General features: G+C 33.8%; 1 protein-coding gene across 4 annotated transcripts in view; it reads right to left on the bottom strand.

Moving 5' to 3' along the window:
* LOC111045397 (ABC transporter G family member 23) overlaps positions 1-20,276 on the bottom strand; it is a 180,481-nt gene that overhangs the window by 25,625 nt on the left and 134,580 nt on the right. For all 4 annotated transcript variants that reach the window (XM_022330798.2, XM_022330793.2, XM_022330797.2 and 1 more), the window contains one exon: positions 4,276-4,482. In XM_022330798.2, coding sequence (XP_022186490.1) covers positions 4,276-4,482 — 207 coding nt within the window. The remainder of the gene's footprint in view (positions 1-4,275; positions 4,483-20,276) is intronic.

Here is a 20,276-nt window from a genome sequence, read left to right as displayed (position 1 = left end):
CGAATTAATTAGGCAAGGTGAATAAAAATATCAATTGATGTCCAAGACTGCTGTATGCTGTATATGGAGAAATACAGTATTTTTTCAATTTCAATATTATTTTCATTCTCCATTGAAGTTTGTAATACATTAGCCTACATACAGAGTGATTCACATAAGTTGTAACAATAGGTAACTTGTTAACCGTTCATTTTACAGACAACTTTAAATGGGCAACTTTGTGACATTTTACGACATGATATTTTAAATTGAAAATTTGGCCGCCATCTTCCAAAATGGAGGACAACTTTATTTATTTGACTGGCAACCCCAATTTTTTATGAAATTTTAGATTCTACGTAAAATTCTAAGACATTTTTACTCCTGTCATTTTTTTTATAAACCTAACTGTTTAGGATGTACAACCATAAAAAGCCACACATAATCATATCGATATTGCATTACTGGCTTGTTAGGTTTATCGAAAAAATGACAGGAGAAAAATGTCTTAAAATTCCTTGTAGAATCCAAAAATATCATAAAAAATGGGGGTAGCCGTAAAAAATAAAGTTGTCTTCCATTTTGGAAGAAGGCGGCCAAACTTTCAATTTAAAATGGCATGTCGTAAGATGTAACAAAAAAAGAAGGATAGTTCCCAATTTAAAGTTGGCTGACGGATTAATAGTTTTTGATATACCGCTGGGTAATCATTGAAAAAAAACACTATTTTATTGGCTTCATGATAAGAATACAAAAATACCCTCCAGCTCGTAAACCGTTGGGTTTATAAAAAAAATGACAAGAGTAAAAATGTCCAAGAATTTCTATGTAAGATCCAAAAATATCATAAAAAATGGGGGTTGTCTTTAAAAAAATGAAGTTGTTCTCCATTTTGGATGATGGCGGCCAAATTTTTAATTTAAAATGGCATGTCGTAAAATGTCACAAAAAAAAGAAGGAAAGTTACACATTTAAAGTTCTCTGTAGAATGATCGGTTAACAAGTTACCTATTGTTACACCTCATGTGAATCACTCTGCATATAGTAGCAGATGCAGATTTCTCTGCACTTCTACGTCTACGAGTATAAATAAGTAGCGATTTATCTAGTATGAAATAAATCTTTATAAAAATATGATCAAATGATTATACAACATCGAATGAATTTTTATAGAATTGTAAACTTTGTTTTCACAAGCATGAAGTCTACATATTGAACGCCATAAAGATTGTACTAAGGTATACAGTGAATTTGCTAATAAGTGCGGTAGGCTACACTTCTTTTTAATGATTGGGTTCGTTGGCTCGATGAGTTATCGTGAACGTGATCTTTCTACTTTCATTTTTATGTTCCTGAAAACGTCTGACATTTCAAGTTACCAAATCTGTGTTGAAATTCACTGCCACTCTAAAACTTCATTTTTGTAACAGTTTCTAATTATAGCAACGATCCTATCCTGATCGAATGATTGAGCCGCTTAAATATGTGTTCTGAAAATCATAAATTAGGTCCAATATGAGAGAGTTCTACTAATGGAACTAATGATTGACTATCTTCGATTTTTTTATGGACTGTCAAAAATTTTTTTAAGACATGGGTTTCCATGAAAATAATTATTCATTTCAAATTTAGACATCTTGAAGCTTGTTCAATTGGTTCAGTACAGTGTTGAAGGAAGCAGTGATTTGAATATATTATCTCTTCTATTATTTCAAATCCTATCTACTAACGTTTAAAACTGGTAGACGATTCCTAAAATGTGAAATATGAAGATTCGGTATATTATTATGAAAATAATCTGACGATGATAATGTTTTACGTTTTCTTATCAACCATTTCCCACTTATGCATTCTATTTACTCACTTTTAGACTTCATACTAAAATATCGAAAGTGGAAAAAGTTATTCGCGTCATTGGTGGGATCGATTGATATATTCTATTGATAGAATCAAATAAAAACTTGACAGGAAATATTAAAGCTACTGTATGGTATCGATTGGATGGAGCCAATGACCCAACAAAGCTCGATTAATATTCAACGAGGTTGCTTCAAATCTGCATAAAAAAGTTACCCATTTCTATGTTGTGTAAGTGTTCCTGCAGTTTATCGTGGAGAATATCATCTCGATGTGGGAGGGAACATGAGGTGAGACTGATTTTTGCACTAGTAGGAGTTGAGCTTGAAAGATTTACAAAATATGATTTTTAATATGGGGATGATCCTTGTTTATGTATGGTATGATACAATGATCAAACTCCTTACTAGATTTAAGAATATACAGAGCCAATAACATTGGAATTTGTCGGGTATGTTCAGAAAAGCCTCTAGACCTGTGCTAAGATGGAGTTTGTGAATGATTACAAAGATACAGTACATTCAAAATTAAGGTTTTACGTACGGGTTTCCCGGATTTTTCAAGAAAAAGCGCGTAAATTTTTTTAAAATTCAGCATAAACATCTAGCTGGAGACGTGTAATAGATTCTTGAGATGACCAATTTATCACACGATTCTTCACAAAGAATCAGTACAAAGATACACTACATTAAAAATCAAGGTTTTCGGTACGGGTTTTCCCGGATTTTTCAAGAAATGGCGCGAAAAAATTATTTGAATTTAGCACAAATATTCAATTAGAGACGTGCAATAGATTGCTAAAGAGATTCTTGAGATGACCAATTCACACTAAAAATCAGTGATTTACCAATATCCACTTGTGTTTTCGCAGATTTTCCGAGTCGTTTGCGGAAAGTGCTAAAATTTGTTCTACAAATTCTGCGACAGTTTGGAAAATTTAGCTCACTCATGCGAATAAGCTATGTATATAATATTAGCGAGTTTTAATTACAAGCCTCCTACACACTTCCAGACCAGACCTCAGACCAAGACCGTTTGGCAAACGGCAAACGTCTGGGACGGCTCAACTTAAGGTCCTTACAATATAAGGATCCGACACGAACAAAATTTCGATCCAATGCAATTCAAGATGGCGGATAAAATAGCGAAAATGTTGTCAAAAACAGGGTTTTTCGATATCTGTAAAAATTCCAGGAGCTCCGCCACATCTATGCAAAGTTTGATTTTAGATTCCCAATTATCAGTCTTCAGATACAATTTAAACAAAAAATTTCAAGTGGAAAAGATTGAGCATGAAAATCTCTACAATTAATGTTCAGTAACATTTTCACCTAAAATTCAAAATAAGCTGGAAATTGGAGAACGTGTTATTATTTCAATTGCAATTACTGTTGATTCTATTGAATCATTCACTATGAAGAGATAGCAGACTTCGTGTGTCTCCAGCGTTATTGTCCTGTCACCAGCTGGCTTGGATCTTTGAATAGTAGACTTGAGATGCGCGTGAACACTAGCGTCAGGTGATCAATTTTCATAACGGCAAGGAAAGTTGTGTGAGTGCTCTTGTTCGCGGAGCGTATATCAGCTATTCACTCCTATCCTAATATCCTCCTAATTGATATTATCACTCGTATTCTGGTATACTATAAAATATAAAGGTAGAGTCAAATTTCATACTGTATAATAACAATTCTATACTTATTGAAGGTAAAAGAAAACGTGAGCTATACATTACTATACTAAATTAATTTTTCTCACTGAGAAATTGTGGGGTAACTAACGTTCAGTTCTGGGAGAAAAAACACCACCTTAGGGTACGAGAGTAGTGAAGAGGTAGAAATAGAGGAAGAGGTCAAAGCGCGATAGAGATATATCACTGCAACAAAAATTCATTCCGTGTTATGGAAGAGATGCTCCTCTACTTCCACCTCATAACATTTGGGCTACAGGAGGTACCTCTATCCCGCTTCCCTCTACCTCTTCCCTCCTCACTGTCCGCGCACCCTTAGTCCCTAAATACATAAAACATAATCTTATCAAGCCTTTTTTGTACGTGATGAAAGTTTCTTGGCTTGAGTAACATAGAATTACGGGTAGCTGGACTAATGTCAGAACCCCGTACCTTTATACAGTACATTTTATTCTAATATTTCTGTTTTTTTTCTTATAATATTCACTCGGAAATCGCACAGTATTTCTCAATTCAAAAATATATTTGAAATTTTTATTTTGTATATTTTTTCAATATTTTTGTTCATTTTCTTATAATATGTTTTCTTAGAATTCGTCCATTATTTCTCAATTCTAATATATATTTGTAATTTTCATTTTGTATCATTTTCCAATATTTCTGTTCATTTTCTTATAATAAGTTCACTTAGAAATCGGCCAGTATTTATCAAGTGTAATATATATTTGAATTTTCCATTCGGTACTGACATGGTGCCCTTTGCGACGGTCATGCTGAGGTTGCTGAGGACGTGATTGGGATGCTTGGAGGATCCGTAGTGCTTGAATGCGTGTCGCACGCAGACTGCCTGCTGTCTCCGCGACCAGACCGTGCTCTGTTGCGTCTGCAGCGGCGGTTTGCCGTTCCGGCCGTCCACCGTCACCCCTTCCATGCCACCCCCGCCACCGCCTGTCTCCCTGTCAACACAAACCACTCAAAATTAACATGTGTGAAAAATAATGCAAAACAATGATACAAACAAATACAAATTAGTAATAGCTTTGTATATGAATTCGTATATCAGCTCTCCTGTCAACATGAAAACAAAAAAATTCCATGGAAATTTTCAGTAGAAGGCGAGGGATTCATTCAATTGAAGTGGATCCAGAGCAGGAATACTGAATGTAGTCTCCTCTTAGCAAGAAGGCACGCTAAAGTTAATTTTTGATTCAAGACTAAAAATAGAAGTCGTCTTGTCATCTATAAAACAAACAAAAATTCACATAACCAAAACCGAACATTTCTCAATTGAAAAAGTTTCCATTCACAATGAGGCCCACACTCTACGCACGGAAATCTCGAGAAGTGTTGAGTCCGCGACTTTCGGATTATTTCCTAAACAACTTTCAGGATTAATTCGAAAACTTCAATTTACAATCAGGGCTACGCTCTACAGACAAAAATCTCATGAAATAATGAGCGAATTTAATCAATGTACCCAAGTTACAATCTTTCTACTTTTTAACACGATTTTGAGGTTCTGTTCATAGAATCATAGAGGTAGGACATGCTCTACTATTAGTGCTGGCCCTATCCATTTACTAGATGTTTATCCATTTTCTAGAGCTGTGTTTAGCGCTATCCTGTCTAATTATTATGTGGTCACCATAGCTTTCAAGGAAGTATGAGAAGACATTTTCGGCCACTTATCAAACCTGGCAACGTCTTTCTTAGTTATCTCCTACCGTCCTACCACCTCTGACCTAGTCAGGTAGAGAAAAAAATAGGAAGAAGAAGTAGTAGAAAAAGAAGAAGAAGAAGAAGAAGGAGAAGAAGAAGAAGAAGAAGAAGAAGAAGAGCAAACGTAGGCGAAGAAGACTTGGTGGCAGACGAAATTCATTTCCGGATGGGAGGAGGTACACACACAACTTGCGTCGTAATCGAGAATTGAATTTCTGGTAAGAAGCTCTTTAATTCCTCTCTCACACAGTCCCTCTCGCTCTTTGGTGTCCTCAAATGACCGCGGTTGCGTCCTTGTGCAACGGCCTTGGCGCACTCTCCTTGTTTTCTATCTCTATCTGTCTCACGTAACAAATATAGCGTCGTCTGCTACATCTTACTACATCAGTTGTACTACATGATAGTTGCGCGGATGACCGTACACCTTTGGTTTCATTTTCTTCATAGTTTCATTTTCTCCCACACGTTTTCTTTGTCGTCTTCTACTTTTTCTATTGATTGTTTTTTTTTTGGCAGAGAATTATATGTGGCAAGCTGCAGAAGATAGATGCCTTCATTTTCTACACTTTGAAATATTAAAAGTGTTTTGGGCGAAGTTGAGGCAATAAGAGCCGCCACTTCCACCTAACCCCCCCTTCATCCACCTTCAAAAAGATACTTGGTCTTGGATTATGAAGGAACATCAATAGCATGTAATGCTATTTCAAATTCCATCAATTTGAATAACGTTCACCACAGGATAATAAGCTGTTTTAGTTTTATCCTATCCTTTTATCCTATTATTCTACATTCTCTTTCATCAAATTCTGCTTCTACTTCACCTTTTGTAAGAATTCCTCTTCTTTATATTTTCCTTCTGCTATGTTTACCTATTTGTCCAACTTCTGTGTTGAGTAATTTTCTTCTACATCTCCTTCTCCTAGACATTCTACTTTATCCCCACCCTCTATTCAACTCCTTTTTCTCCTTTCATCTACACTTCCACTTCTTCTTCTCTCTCTTCTCGTCCTTCTTGTCGGTCTTCTTTCGCCTTGATCTTCTTCCTTATTGAATTATTCACCTTCCTGCAGTATCCATGCTATAAAACAGTCATAATGCCATGATGTCCGTTGTATGCCATGGCCCATGGCCAAAGGTCTTCCACACAATGAACGAGCGCAACATCGTATAACTTTCACTTCTCCATTGCCTATCAATAGTTCTCATCTTCCAACATTCAACTCCATATTCTTCTCCACGTTTTGTACAAGAGGACTGCAATGTCAATCTTTTACGCATATATATTCTCTATTTTTCTGAAATTTTACAGAATTCTCGTTTTTGTTTTTCTACTTTCCTTTTATCTCTTCCTGCTTCTCTATAGCTATGCTCATTAATGTCCACCAAACCACTCATTATCCATTATTTTTTGCTCTAACAAAATTCTCTTTCTTCATTTCATTTTTTTATTGATTATTACAATAAGTACAACCTCAAAAATAATAGGGTGAGAAAAAATAAGGTGACCTTGTGCTATTCCTCTCCCAAATTTAGATAAGGTTACACATAGTCCGAAATATGTTATAAGAATATAAGTCTTGCAGTTGTTCACTTCACAAAGTGTTCAGTTCTTAATTATTTCCGCAAAGTAGTTTTTTAAATTCAATTCTTTCGATTCTTTCTCATCCATCTTTACGTCATACCTTCTAGCTCACTGCTTCATAACATCCGAATTTAGGTAAAAAGATCTCGTTTCACTTTGCATTCTTGTGGAAGTGACACGTCTCTGTGTAACATGGATGGATGGATGGATGACCTTCATCTAAGGAATTATGGTAACAATGATGATGATGATGATGATGACACACTCTGCTGCATCACGTTTTCCAATTTCTCTGTTCCCGTCCTTCGATGTCCTTTCACTATGTTTTTCCGATTGTTATGGTCCTCTCACTTCATTCTCTACTATTGTAAGAATATAGTTTTTTCGATAAAGTGAATTATTTCATTATCAAAAAGACATTAGAATATAACTCAATCTATTATGTATAATTCTAGTTGTCATCACCATTTTGGCATGGTGTGAATCCAACAGTAAACGTCCTGATATCAACCCTATTATTTATAATCGATTGATATGAGAGCTTTTCCAATCTTATTTCTCGTGACAAAGGAGCAACAGGCTCAAACCAGAACTGCTCCCTCCCAAAAGATAATCATCAAATAATTTATTTGCCATACAATAAATACATATTGAAAGCAAATGAAAGAAAATACATAATTTTATAATCAAAAGTATAAAATTATATGATAAAAAGTAATCATAAATAATACCAAAATTGTAATTAGATACTTTTCATGTGTAATTTGGCATCACCAGAAAAAGGAATTAAGCCTTGCCCGCTGGTGAGAGAGTATTTGAGAGAGTAATGAGCGAGTATCTATCTTCCACTTTTCACAATTCAAGTCCAATTTCTTGGACAATTAATATGACAATTGGATATGGAATTCGCAAGAGAGTAATCAGTCACGAGACCCTGTGTTCCATTATGTGACTTGCATGGTAAAATATGGAGATAATTTAGGCATATCATCATCTAATTGCGAATTCTTCAGAGTAATTTACATCAGTTTTGAAAGAAATCTGATAAAGCCGTTGAGATAATGAAGGTATCAACAAACGAAAACTAGGCAAACCATTCAAGTTTTACCTTGAAACTATGAAATAATCATTCAACATATAACTAGGATTTATAGCCAGTTTTTAGGAAACGGCTATTTTATAAAAAAATTAATGTTCCCAATTATAATTACTCTGCTCAGTAACAGGTAAGATTTCTAGCTGATTTATTGAAGACTGTGAAGAAACTTACGGTAATTAATATTGTTCCTACTGAGAAATTTTAATTTAAAACGGAGGTGGAATTATTTCTCATTCAATCATACTTATCAAGAGAAACCGACACTATTATGTCTATTTGATGATTATTCTTCGAATTGTGCAAATCTTCTGTTTTCCTAAGAAGATTCCGGATGTTCATAGAAATTATAATTAAGTTGAAACTATAATTTGGTGATTCAATTGATAATAAACAAGAGATGTACTGAATTTGATGAATGTACTGAATCCTAAGGACAAAAAAGTAATTATTACTTAATTAATAATAAATTAATTATTTTTTTATTAATTTTATGAATCCTAAGGTTATTATGAAAATCAACATTGAGCTGACGTATCATGATTTCTATTTCAAGCACATTTTAGCAAATTTTTAATGCCTTATAGACATTATAACTAAACATAATCAAAAGAAAACAATTACACTTGAGCAGAATATAATACACTATTTGCAATAAATTATGAATATTCTTATATCAAATCAAATCTCATTGAAACTAGCTTCCTTATGGAAACTGCATAGGTCTACTGCTATTGGATATTTTGACATTGTTATTTCTAAAAATACTATCAATTTTCCCTCTTCTAAATCACAAACGTTTGCTCCTACCATGATTAGGTGTGGCCTGTCTAGCCTATACAGTAAGTTGAATTGGCAGTAAACATCCAATCATATCCATCGCATCCAATCCATTAGTAGTTAGTTCAGTTATTTTGAATCGGATGCTTATTTTTATTCATCCAATAGCATCTCTTATCTAGTATTCAATAGATACTATTTATTTATTCAATCAATGATACACAGAACACAATTCATTAAAATGATTGGGGAAGGACCAACAGGCACAGCCCAAAACTGTTCTTTCCCCTAATTTTGATTAATACACTTTTGAAATAAGTCCAAACATTTGAAAACATGAAATTTTGAATTTAGTTTGTTTAAAACCGAAATTAAATAAGAAAATAGCACTCACTAATCACTTAAAACTGAAAATAATTATTTACTTTGAAAATTTCGATCCAAAAATTTGTAAACAAACTTATTCGTGAGACGCACAACTAAACATTATCAAGCATACTAGAAAATGATTTGATATTGAGTCAATGAATACTCTTTGCAGATGTCAATGCAATAAGCCAGAGGTTTGGCTGAACTAATGAATATGAGATCTACGTTTTAGTTAACTTCATCTTTAGTTCTGTTCATCTCAACTAACCTGGAAATTCCAGTTCCCTTATCAACTAAAGTTCACATTTGCATACCTAAAAAAATGTTAATTCGGTGACATGAAACCTGAAAACTAACTTATTTGATTTGTGATATTCATAATAATTGGATCTCAGTTCGAATTATTGATGCATTTTAGCTAGATTACTGACTAGTAAGACTACTGATATTCTCCTATTCTGAACTGGAAGACCACTCCTATAAGCCCCCAAAACCGGTGCACCAAGATTTAAAAAACTTTTTCGTTCTTATAGACATCCCAAACGCTGCATTTCATATGACTGTTATCGGTGTAAATCTCCTAGGAAGGTTGAGAAAATGTAGAGATATAAGTTTCCAAATCTTCTAGAAAGGATGAAAAAATAAATTTTAAGTTTCGGATAGTGCTATGTCCACTGCTCCTCTCTAAATGCATGGAATAGGAAAGATGTGAGATGACAAAATCGGGCCGAGATGAATACTAAAAAGGTAAACCGGTTATCCAAATGTGAAATGTGAGAGACTGCTCTCAGGAATTCTCAAGATCGGTCCAGAATTCGGATTTTAACTGCATAGTTAATCCAATTCGTTCAAATTGTTGAAAGAACATAGATCTGATTCATTATAATGTTAAGAATAATTATAATTTATTTGTTCTGTTTACAAATTTATACATACAATCACATCATATTTACAGAATGAAATTATACAGATGAACATGAAGCTCACAAGACTAATGTATGATAATCTTATTATATATCATCATCTTACTATTTATAGGTTGAGATGATTTTGTGGTAGATATACATTTCATATTGAATAAAAGTCCAGTTACAACCCCTTACTTAATATTAGGTATAGAAAAGTAACGCGATTCAAGATTCGGGACATTCAACAATATCAAGTGGATTATTCTTAATATTACAGTTCTTATTGTTATCAAAATGTAAGTATTAATTCATTCTGTGTTATCAGCGAATCTCTAATTTTCCGTGATTCTACATCCAATTTAAGAATTTAGGAGGAGAGGGGCGGATTTCTTGGTAGGGTAGGCTATAGAATAGGTAGGCTTGATAGTTAGGAATGCAGTTTTCCTACACATTTTCAGAGAGAAATTACTTTTTGGACCTTCATTCCAGTCTCTGAGTATTCTTCAGTTTCTTTTATCCCCTCTTCACTTCCTCGCACACGTACCTTCAGAATAGGATCCACATGGCAGTTCAGTCCAAGGTAGAAAGGACTCCACTGTCAATCACAAATTGTAGCCCTGCATTTAATTATTACAACAGTAGGACCATTTCTCAGAACGAATTTCTCCTCAGCAAAGACATCAGTTCAATCTCAATGCTGTACTTAGATGGATAGATAACATAGAGATGCCATGGAGTAAGGTGATAAGAAAGAATGTGTTATTATGGGGCTAAATACAGTAGACCACCTTGGCCTGAGAGGTCACCGCTTCGCGCCCCAGCACTCAGCTGGAGATCCCTTGATCTACTTATCTTAAATCTGCCAACATGTCATTAAGCAACCTGACAATATTTCATCCTTTAACACGCTATTGCCAATACAAGACATGATAGGAGGTGCCTGAAGCCTGACATCACACTCTGCAGAATGTAGATCAACTGGAAGTAATTATTGTGTAGTGAAGATTTTTATAGTCGCGAATTCCTTCCTAACGTACCGGTAAACTGTAGAAATCTTTCTCTTTCCATAATCTATTTCAGGAATATTTATTTAAAAACTTACTACTATTTCTCAACTTCGTGATCAATAGTAATTATTGTGGGTTGAAGCAGCCAGCCGTATTGTGGGTTGAATATGGTATGTGGAATAGATGATTGGTCAACAGTTCAACCGCTCTTCAATGCTCATAGTGATTTTAGAGTTAAAAAGTTTTTCAGACAAAAACACAATAGAAAATTTATAAAGGTAATGAAATGAGTACGAAAATTTAATACAAATTTCTAATAATCACAGAATATTAAAAAAGAAGTAGAGTAGTTTTGCTCTGTATAACCTTTTCCTCCACATCAGTACATAACCCTCAGTGAAAGAAAATTATATTATACAGTTTGTCCAGGGAACTACTAGCCTAAATGAAAGAAAACTATATAAAATTATATAACCTTATGGAAGAAAATTATATAATATAGTTTGTCCAGGGAACTACTCGCCTTATAGAGAAGATATTATTCTTTCTCAAACTGATATCTTCCTTGACTTAACATCATCACATCCAACAATCTATTGTCTGATACACTTGTTTTGTCAGAACAACAACTTATTCTACCAACTTTTATCATGTCATCAGGTAATGGATATAACCTGTTCCAATCATGTTCGGCTATGAAGAAGGATAACTGAAATCAGAATCTCGACTGCCGCAATATGATCGACATGCCAGTCATTGATAACAAGTAGTAAGTTTGCTTCAATAACTGGCTTGACCTTGAAATAGAGTACGCTTCTACAACTGCTACTCTTTTCATTTCCGCAATATTTTTGAGCAGTTGAGGTCTTCTGTCCACCTTGTTTCACCTTGCGATGCATATAAACCAGCCATAAATAAAAAAAATACTGTGGATTCGGCTGAAATACATCGAGACATTTTTAGAAAGCTGTTTCATCAACTAGTGCTATACTCGGAATAATGGAACTTGCAAAAATCATCCTACAAGAGTAGAGATAGTACCGTAAAAATATCGAATTTTGAAAAAAATACACTTTCCAGACATTCATTATATCTAGGAATTGTGTCTGAGTTGTAAATCGACCAATGATTGTCATTTTAATAAATACAGTACCTACTATCCATGTTTGAATAATGTGTAACAATTTGTTGCCAATATGAACCATTTCATACTAGTTTTTATCTAGAATATTCATTCAATTCATAAAAATGCAATATCAAGATAAAATTTGTATGAATACAGCATACGGTATGCATCTACTAGTATCGAATTGTTAATATACAAATCTGATTAGTTCGGTTCTCATATAAATTGTAACTGATTTCAATCGTAGCTAGGTTGAAAGCCTACAAATTATTGCCAGAAACCGTTCTCAGAATTGAATCATATTTTTCTTTGAATTTCCCAAATCTCTAGATTGCACATAACCCTAGTCATCAACATAGTTTTCAAGTTATTTCATCCATATTGGAAAAATATCACAACAGCCATTCCGAGATAACTCAATTTTCTGAAAACTCTCAGAACTGTAACTATTCTAGAAATAGACAGGTCAATAGCTCCAGAAATAATACTTCCTTTATCACTATCGAAATCAACAATTTCCCCAACCCAAAAACATTCATACACCAATCATAACAATTCACAACGTATTTCAACACATCCTATGGCATGTTTTATCAATTGCCACGATCATTTTGCAGGAGGCGAACCCAATACGACGACAATGTGACAACATATTTTGCAGCCAAGCCAACAATCATTTGTGGCAATAGCTGTTGAGCAACCATGGCCGCCGTCACAATGGCTCAATAGCCGCCAAAACTATCAATGACTGCGCAGACATCGTAGAGGTTACTATAATATTTAAAAGTATATTCAGTGAATAATATAGAATGTTCATAAAGCAATATGAAATTTTACATAATATATTATTTTATAATGAAAAACATTAGCAATTTACAGATGATAATACTTCATGAAACTGCACCATAAAGCTGGATTTCAATACAAGTGCCCTTGTCTGGTTTAGTGGAAATATTCATCATATGAAGAATATGGGACAATTATTCCTATTTAATACTCCCAATAGTACTGAGCTACTGAGCGACCGACTATTCATCTTCTTTGCTGACCGTGATGCTGAATAACTGAACAGATAATTTCCCCTGTTATTCAACTCATAACATTTAAATACAATATATCAGCTGCTGTAGCTTCAGTGACAATGGATATCTTCACTGACATTACTATAATTCAATTGTATTATATTATATGTTATTTCATTATTATAATGTAATGCTAGTGGATATATTCACTGGTTTAGAGTAGTTCACCAATGTAGTGGATATCTTCACTAATATTTTAGTGAGATGAATAGGAAAGTTGCTAGAGTAGTCTGTGTCCTAATGGAGGACATATTGAACATTTCTGATGCAGTTTCGTATATTTTTTTGTCAGAAATTTGTTATGTTGTGATTAATTTGAAACCCTTTTCCATATTGGGTAGGCTGGACGTATTTGAAATTGGGTCACTATAGTTTTGAAACTCTAGTATACACACTCTGTAATGTGTATGTATTTCAATATGACTTGCTGTAAGAAACTATACGCATTCCTCAAGTTTAGTTGGCTGCTGATTCGAACCCGTGTCCATTCTTACACCGATCGTATCATTATAATATAACAAATAATATTATGTGCTATAACCTTACAATAGACTGACTAGAATAAAACAATACAGCTCACTCACCACAGCATTTCGATTTCTCAACTTATAAGGTGTTTCTGTTGAGCTTCATGCTTCAAAAAATATATACTGCTAATAGCATGTCAATTCCTAGTCATGTCATGTAGACTAGTACTAATAATTTTTGCGCATAATTTGTTTGCATTCATCAAATCATCATTTCACATTTCTTCATCCATGCCTTTTCCCAACTTTCCAACATCTTCTAATCCTTCCTGCCATCCCATCTCCATCAAACCGTCCATCTCATCTCCATCAATTCATCCTCCATTCTGTACCAACTTTATCTTCTTTTTTCTGCTTCAATCATTGTGAATATTTCACTTACTAGGCTACTCCTGGGCAAGATATATCAATTTTGCTTCACAAAGAGGACAATTTTATAGTGATCTAGAATATTTATGGCTCAAAACCATCATTGAAGATTATGAGATTTAATAAAAATCGCGTTTTTCTAGTAGCAGTAGTAGAAACATCTATTTCCTACTCATTAAAATCAAACACTTAATTGATTTCCCAATCAAGCATTGCAAGTGAATTTTATCACGAATGTTTTGCAAGTAAAACAATATAGATGTCATGTTAGCAGCTTCACTTGAAATATGCCATTACGTAAGTCATCACTCAACACACAATAATACACTCAACTTCGATTAGCAATTTTTTGTTTTCTATTTTTTCTCGCACATTTTACATAAGCAATAATATTGCCACTCTATTTATTAGGTTACGTCGTTATGACAAGAAACTCTAGTGTCTTACTGATAGTTGACCGCACAGCTGTTGTCCTTGTTAGCTAGACGCAGCGTTTTTATGCGCGCGTGTTTTTCAACGCACTTGTCAGAATGACACGTAGCAATTTGGTTGTTGTGTAATGACAATCGATACATGCACCAGGGTTTTTTCGATTTGTATGTTAAAAAGCATACATTCCTCCGCAAAGTACGTGCAACTAAAAAAGTAGTCACGCTGTAAGTTAACTCTTAAAACAGTTTTTTTAAATACTTTAATGTTATGTTGTAAGAATGTGAGCTGCAGATTTTGGGTTTTCTTTGTCTAGTTTTTATGGTTTATTTCTTTTTAAATCACCACCGTTATTCTTTTAATAAGGTTCTCTCAACCTCAACAATACCTGAAGCCATATTTATATACTACTAGCAGGTAACCCGTGCTTCGCAGGGGTCTATTTTAAAAGTTGACGTGATGGAATCTAGAAGAATTGAAAATAGGCCTATAAGAATCCTCGGTTGATTAAGAATTTATAAGCAGCATTTCAAGTAAATCAGTCCAGTAATTCAGACGTGATGATGCGTCAAACATAATTTTCCTATCCTCTCCACGCGTTTAAGCCAGTTCTTCCCTTTATTATAGTATAGAAGATGATAGATGGATATATCATTTTCTATACTATAATAAAGGAAATGAATGAGAATAAATTTTGAAAGGTTTGCGATATTGATGTGCGGTTTTCACCATACCTTTTCTCTGGAAATCCTGTATCGGAATCATGTATCATTAATTTATGACTACCTTTCAATTAAAAAAAAAAGTTTCAAAATGGTGGTTCCAAAATGACGATTCCAAAATGGCGGATAAAATTTGGGTGCGATGGAAAACCTGTTCTTATCATTCTAAAAGGATCCCCAATCATACCTATCTTCTAATTTCCCTTTTAAGAGAAATGTTCTGCTTCTTCCTTACAACAACTGAAAGCATGACAAATAATTGAAAACTTGACAAACTGAAAACTTGATGTAATCAAATATTGAAGAATTTAAAATAGGTTTATAACCATCCTCGGTTAAGCAAGAATCTATATGCAAAATTTCAAGTTAATCAGTCCAGTAGTTCAGACGTGATGATGCGTCAAACATAATTTTCCTATACTTTACACCTGTATACGTGTATAATCCATTTCTTTCCTTTATTATAGTATAGAAGATAATAGATGGATGGATGATCATTGATATTTTACTAAAAGATAGAATAAGTTGGATAGTTTCCCTTTCAGAGGGAGTTTTGAAACCCACAAAACTAATTTTTCATTTGAAGATATAATGAAAAGGTGCATATGACCTTATTTTTTCGCTCAGCTTGCCAAAATACCCGTCATTCCAATATTAAAATTTTTGACTGACTGTACAGTGAGTCAGTCATTCTATAAGGGCTTCAATAATTTTGAAATTTTAATTAAATAAAAATGAAAGAGAATAATTTCTTTATGTAAATAACAACACCTTCATTCAAAGACATATTAACTGCATGCATTTTCATATTGCCGATACAGCATTGATGAAACTGTAGACGTTTATCTAGCACTTTGTCTCAAAAAGCTGTTCCAGCTGGAAAATTAATAATACAGTACATGCCATGTGTAGGCCTAAAGGTGCGTACAGACTTTCGCTCTGCTCCGCAACCGAACGTCACTCGAGCAGAGCGATTGATGATCGACCGGGGAGCAAGAGTGGAACGCGAGAAGAGCTAACCTCTCCCATAACGTTCATGATCGGTGTGAGTGAGTGCGGGGGCGGAGCGATTGCGGTGCGATGGTGGAAGGAGGGCGGAGCGGGTTGGAGGCGCGTATATCTGTACACAGCTTAAACATTGCACCAGGAAAACGAAGTTTCGAAACTATGGACCAGTTGCACGTACGTCTGTTAAATATGGACATTAACAAATCAGCATTAGTTTTACATATTCATTTCTGTTCCACAAAGATCAGTTGGTTTTAAATTCCAATTAACTAACCAAGATTTTAACGGTTTCATAATCTGGCAACTCTGTAATTTATCCGACAGTGATGTTATAGTAAATTATTATTCTAAACAAATGGCAAAAAAATGAGATTATGTTATTTAAGCGGTGACTATTCATTAAGCATGCACCATAAAAATGTTCTGTCTGTCGCCAGTGTCGTGCTATCAGCAAACGAAGCAGATCAAAAACTAACCTCAGAAATCAGGATCTAATTTTGAATGCTGTAAAGTGGTAAATTGCAAATCCTTTACAGGTGATGCGGTATTCTTGATATTTATAAGAGCGGTTGCTAAAATCCCTATTTTGCAAATAAATTCGCAAAAAGCTAAGGCCGTCCGGCTCGCAAATATGCTGGGTTCAGACCACAGCTCTAGCTCAGTGGTAGATGCATGAATTTCCCAAATATAATTAATCACCACAAGGTTCAATGACTGGTGATTAACAATTCTTACCGCTGCTTCCATGAAGTTCTGGAAGAAAACCAATAAGGAAATCAAAAAGATAGTTGGCGACTGACTATCAGTAACCATGTATCCAATCGAGAATAATGAAGATCAACTATGGTTTATTCTAGTTGATTTTTAAAATGCTTGTCATGAATACAGGTATTCACCAACTTACCCTTCCGAATTTCCTTTGAACTTACAACGCCAGTTCTTGAAGTTCTCTGGATCCTTATATGATATACTGTGTACTTATTAATGTAATTATCAATATGATTTTTCTGGCGGAATAGTATGACTATCATCAAAGGATGATAAGTAATGAATGTTCTTAATAAGATCAATATTAATTGATCCACTTATTTTATGTGCTGCTGACGAATATTTCTTGGTATCAAGACAGCTCAAACTGTATATCACGAGATGAGTTAGGATATAATAAAAACTTCTATGATTTTGTATGCTGACATAAAACATAAAATATATTCCCATAAAATAATATATATAAAATATTCTTATATCTATAATTTTCTTTAAATAAATTCTTTTCTATAATTTGAACAATTATCAGAAGGCTTAATAGCATTCACAGTTGTGAGCTTTAAAAATGATAAATTTGTATTTAATACTGCTACATGGACTTCCAGTCAATTCAGAATTCTACAACTTAAAACCTGTTCGGTCTGTAGATTTAACATGACATACTTTGATCAATGAGCAAATAATAATTAATACAAAGAACAATTCAATAATCTCAGGGTTTTATGAGTTCGTGCCGTGCATGGAAGTAAGCTTCTTACATAAATCAATAAATTCATAAAATAGTTTTTATAACTTATATGATAATAGTCGACACGTTGCGAATTTCTTAAACTTGAATAAATTTTTATAGCGCTTTAATTAATTCCCCAATTCACTGATAAAGGCCTTAAAAATGAGCTCATTTAAGACAAATCTTTGCACTCACAAAACTGATGTTCTTGAAGGTCTTGTAGAGTAAATTAATTATTTCCAATAATTAATTAGGCAGGTCCTTTTTATCTCTGCTGGGCTTGCGCGTGGTCCAGATTCTTATAAATCTCTTCCAGTATTAAAATATATTTATGGGAACAGATTACAATTAAGAACTCTTTAGCAACCCTGAGTTCACAAATAATCAAACATTAATTACAAATATTTTACATTTAAAAGGGGGTTGGCTTGATGATTATAAAATTCAATAGGAAGAGAGAACCCTAATCTCCATGTGCATCCTTACAGATCGGGATCACAAGCCAAAGAGAAATGATTTTCAGAAAAATTTCATCTCTTCCTTGAACGATTTGTAAGCTTCCCTCTGATTGGCTTTCTAATTTTAGTTAGACTCAATGCAATTGGTTACTTCAGATTCAGGATTTCTCCAACTTTGTTATACAAAGATAAATAAAAAGTTTTTATATAAATAAATTGAGTGATTGTCTTAGATTATTCCAATAAATAAATCTCGATATATGATACTATAAAACAGTATACATTTAATTTTTTATGTGAGCTTGTGTACTCTTGATTTTCATACTTTTTTAGATTGCAATAAATACTCATGTAACAATAATAGTTGTCCTTATCTATTTACATAAACCTTCCCCAGTGTATATAATATATATTTTGTGAGTAAAACTTATAATTCAATTTATACTGGTTGATCGAGCAATCACCTGATTCGTTAGGTATCGATTCCAAGAACTGTCGATTTATCCTAGATCGATTGATTCATTTAGAACAAAAACAAAGAATTCTAACCTCAAATGTACATGCAAACTTTTATTTTTTATGATCTGCCAATAATAAATAAGCTGCTTTATAATTTTTAAATTCTGCCGATGGATTCTCATTATTGTTGAATTACAATTTTGCATGGTTCTCTTATCGCTTTAGATAATATGATACTCTTTATCACCAATAACATTCAATTTTACTTGAGTGGTACTTTGACTAGGCTATCTATTCCTTCTATTTTATAATTCTATTAAAGCTCAATAGTTCATTTCAAAAATATTTTGTGGTGCTAAAATACCACGTGACAATGCTAATATCAGCTAAATACTCTTTTCTATTTCATTAACGGATGAAATTCATTCATATGTTTAGCTCATACTTTGAATTCTGTAGTTTTTTTACCAAAAACTAATTTTGGAAGACAGCTATCAGTAGGTACCTAATCGACGTTAGTTGGATTTAATTCCCCGTGAATTGACTGTTAATTTTTTATTACATTGATTAGTTTAATCAGCGTTATCGCTTGAAATTTTTTTTTGTGCAGCCAAAATGCATCGGTTAGCGCTAATCTCAATAATTGAAGTATAGCATTTTATAGCGATTAAACGTTAACCGATTTCCGTGCAACTGGGGGAAAGTTTTTTTCTAAACAGATGTTTTTGAGATAATTTATTTGATGCAGCTGTTCCACATTTACCATATTATTATACAGAATTTGTGGAAACGAACAAACACAACCCTACTCTCTCTTATTATATAGACTCCTATGATCATATATCACATTATCCTTTTTCAATTCCTCGATAACTTGAGATTTACCTGAGTCTTATCATAATTCAATGGAAATTTGCAAATAGGATGAATATCGTTTGTACAATAGAATGAGTATTATCGGCATTGGTTTAAACACTATAAGAACTACTCAAAATGTCCAAAGAAACGCATGTAATTTGAATCCAGATTTGAAAAATACATAACTGAACAAAGAAACAGGTGAAACTTATCAAGGTAAAAACGCTTGTTAGAACCAGGAATTGAGCCCCTGATTTTCGTTTCATTTTTCAAGTTACGAATTACATTACCAGGAACACTATAACCGCACATAGAGGTCAGCCTTCATCTTGCAGAGTACAATGACTGACTATATGGATGAAGATAGAACTGTATTTGTTTACAAACAAGCAATGGATTATCAGCTATTTCTCAATGTTTTCTCACAGATAGAGAGATTCGTTTAGCAAATAAAAACAAGGCCACTTGCACTGAGCATCAGCACTGCTCTGAGCGTTTTTAAATACCACGCTGTCAAATAGTTGCGGCGGCCATGTTGCATAACAGGCCTGCGTGCTCGTTACCATGGAGAAGCAGAGAGACGAGAAGCATGAGTAGAATGCGATGCGAATGAAGAAATAGACAGAAAAGGAACTAAAAGAATGGAGGAAATGAAAAGAGGAAGGGAATAAAGGAGAAATAGGAAGAAGAATTTGGAAAAATCATTCGTAGGTAACAATTTAAAAAGAGGGAAATATTTGAAGAAGGAGGAGG

Source organism: Nilaparvata lugens, chromosome 1, assembly GCF_014356525.2.
Source record: "Nilaparvata lugens isolate BPH chromosome 1, ASM1435652v1, whole genome shotgun sequence".
Taxonomy (NCBI): Eukaryota; Metazoa; Arthropoda; class Insecta; order Hemiptera; family Delphacidae; genus Nilaparvata; species Nilaparvata lugens.
The sequence above is the reverse complement of the archived record's forward strand: the minus strand, read 5'-3'. Positions and strand labels throughout refer to the sequence as shown.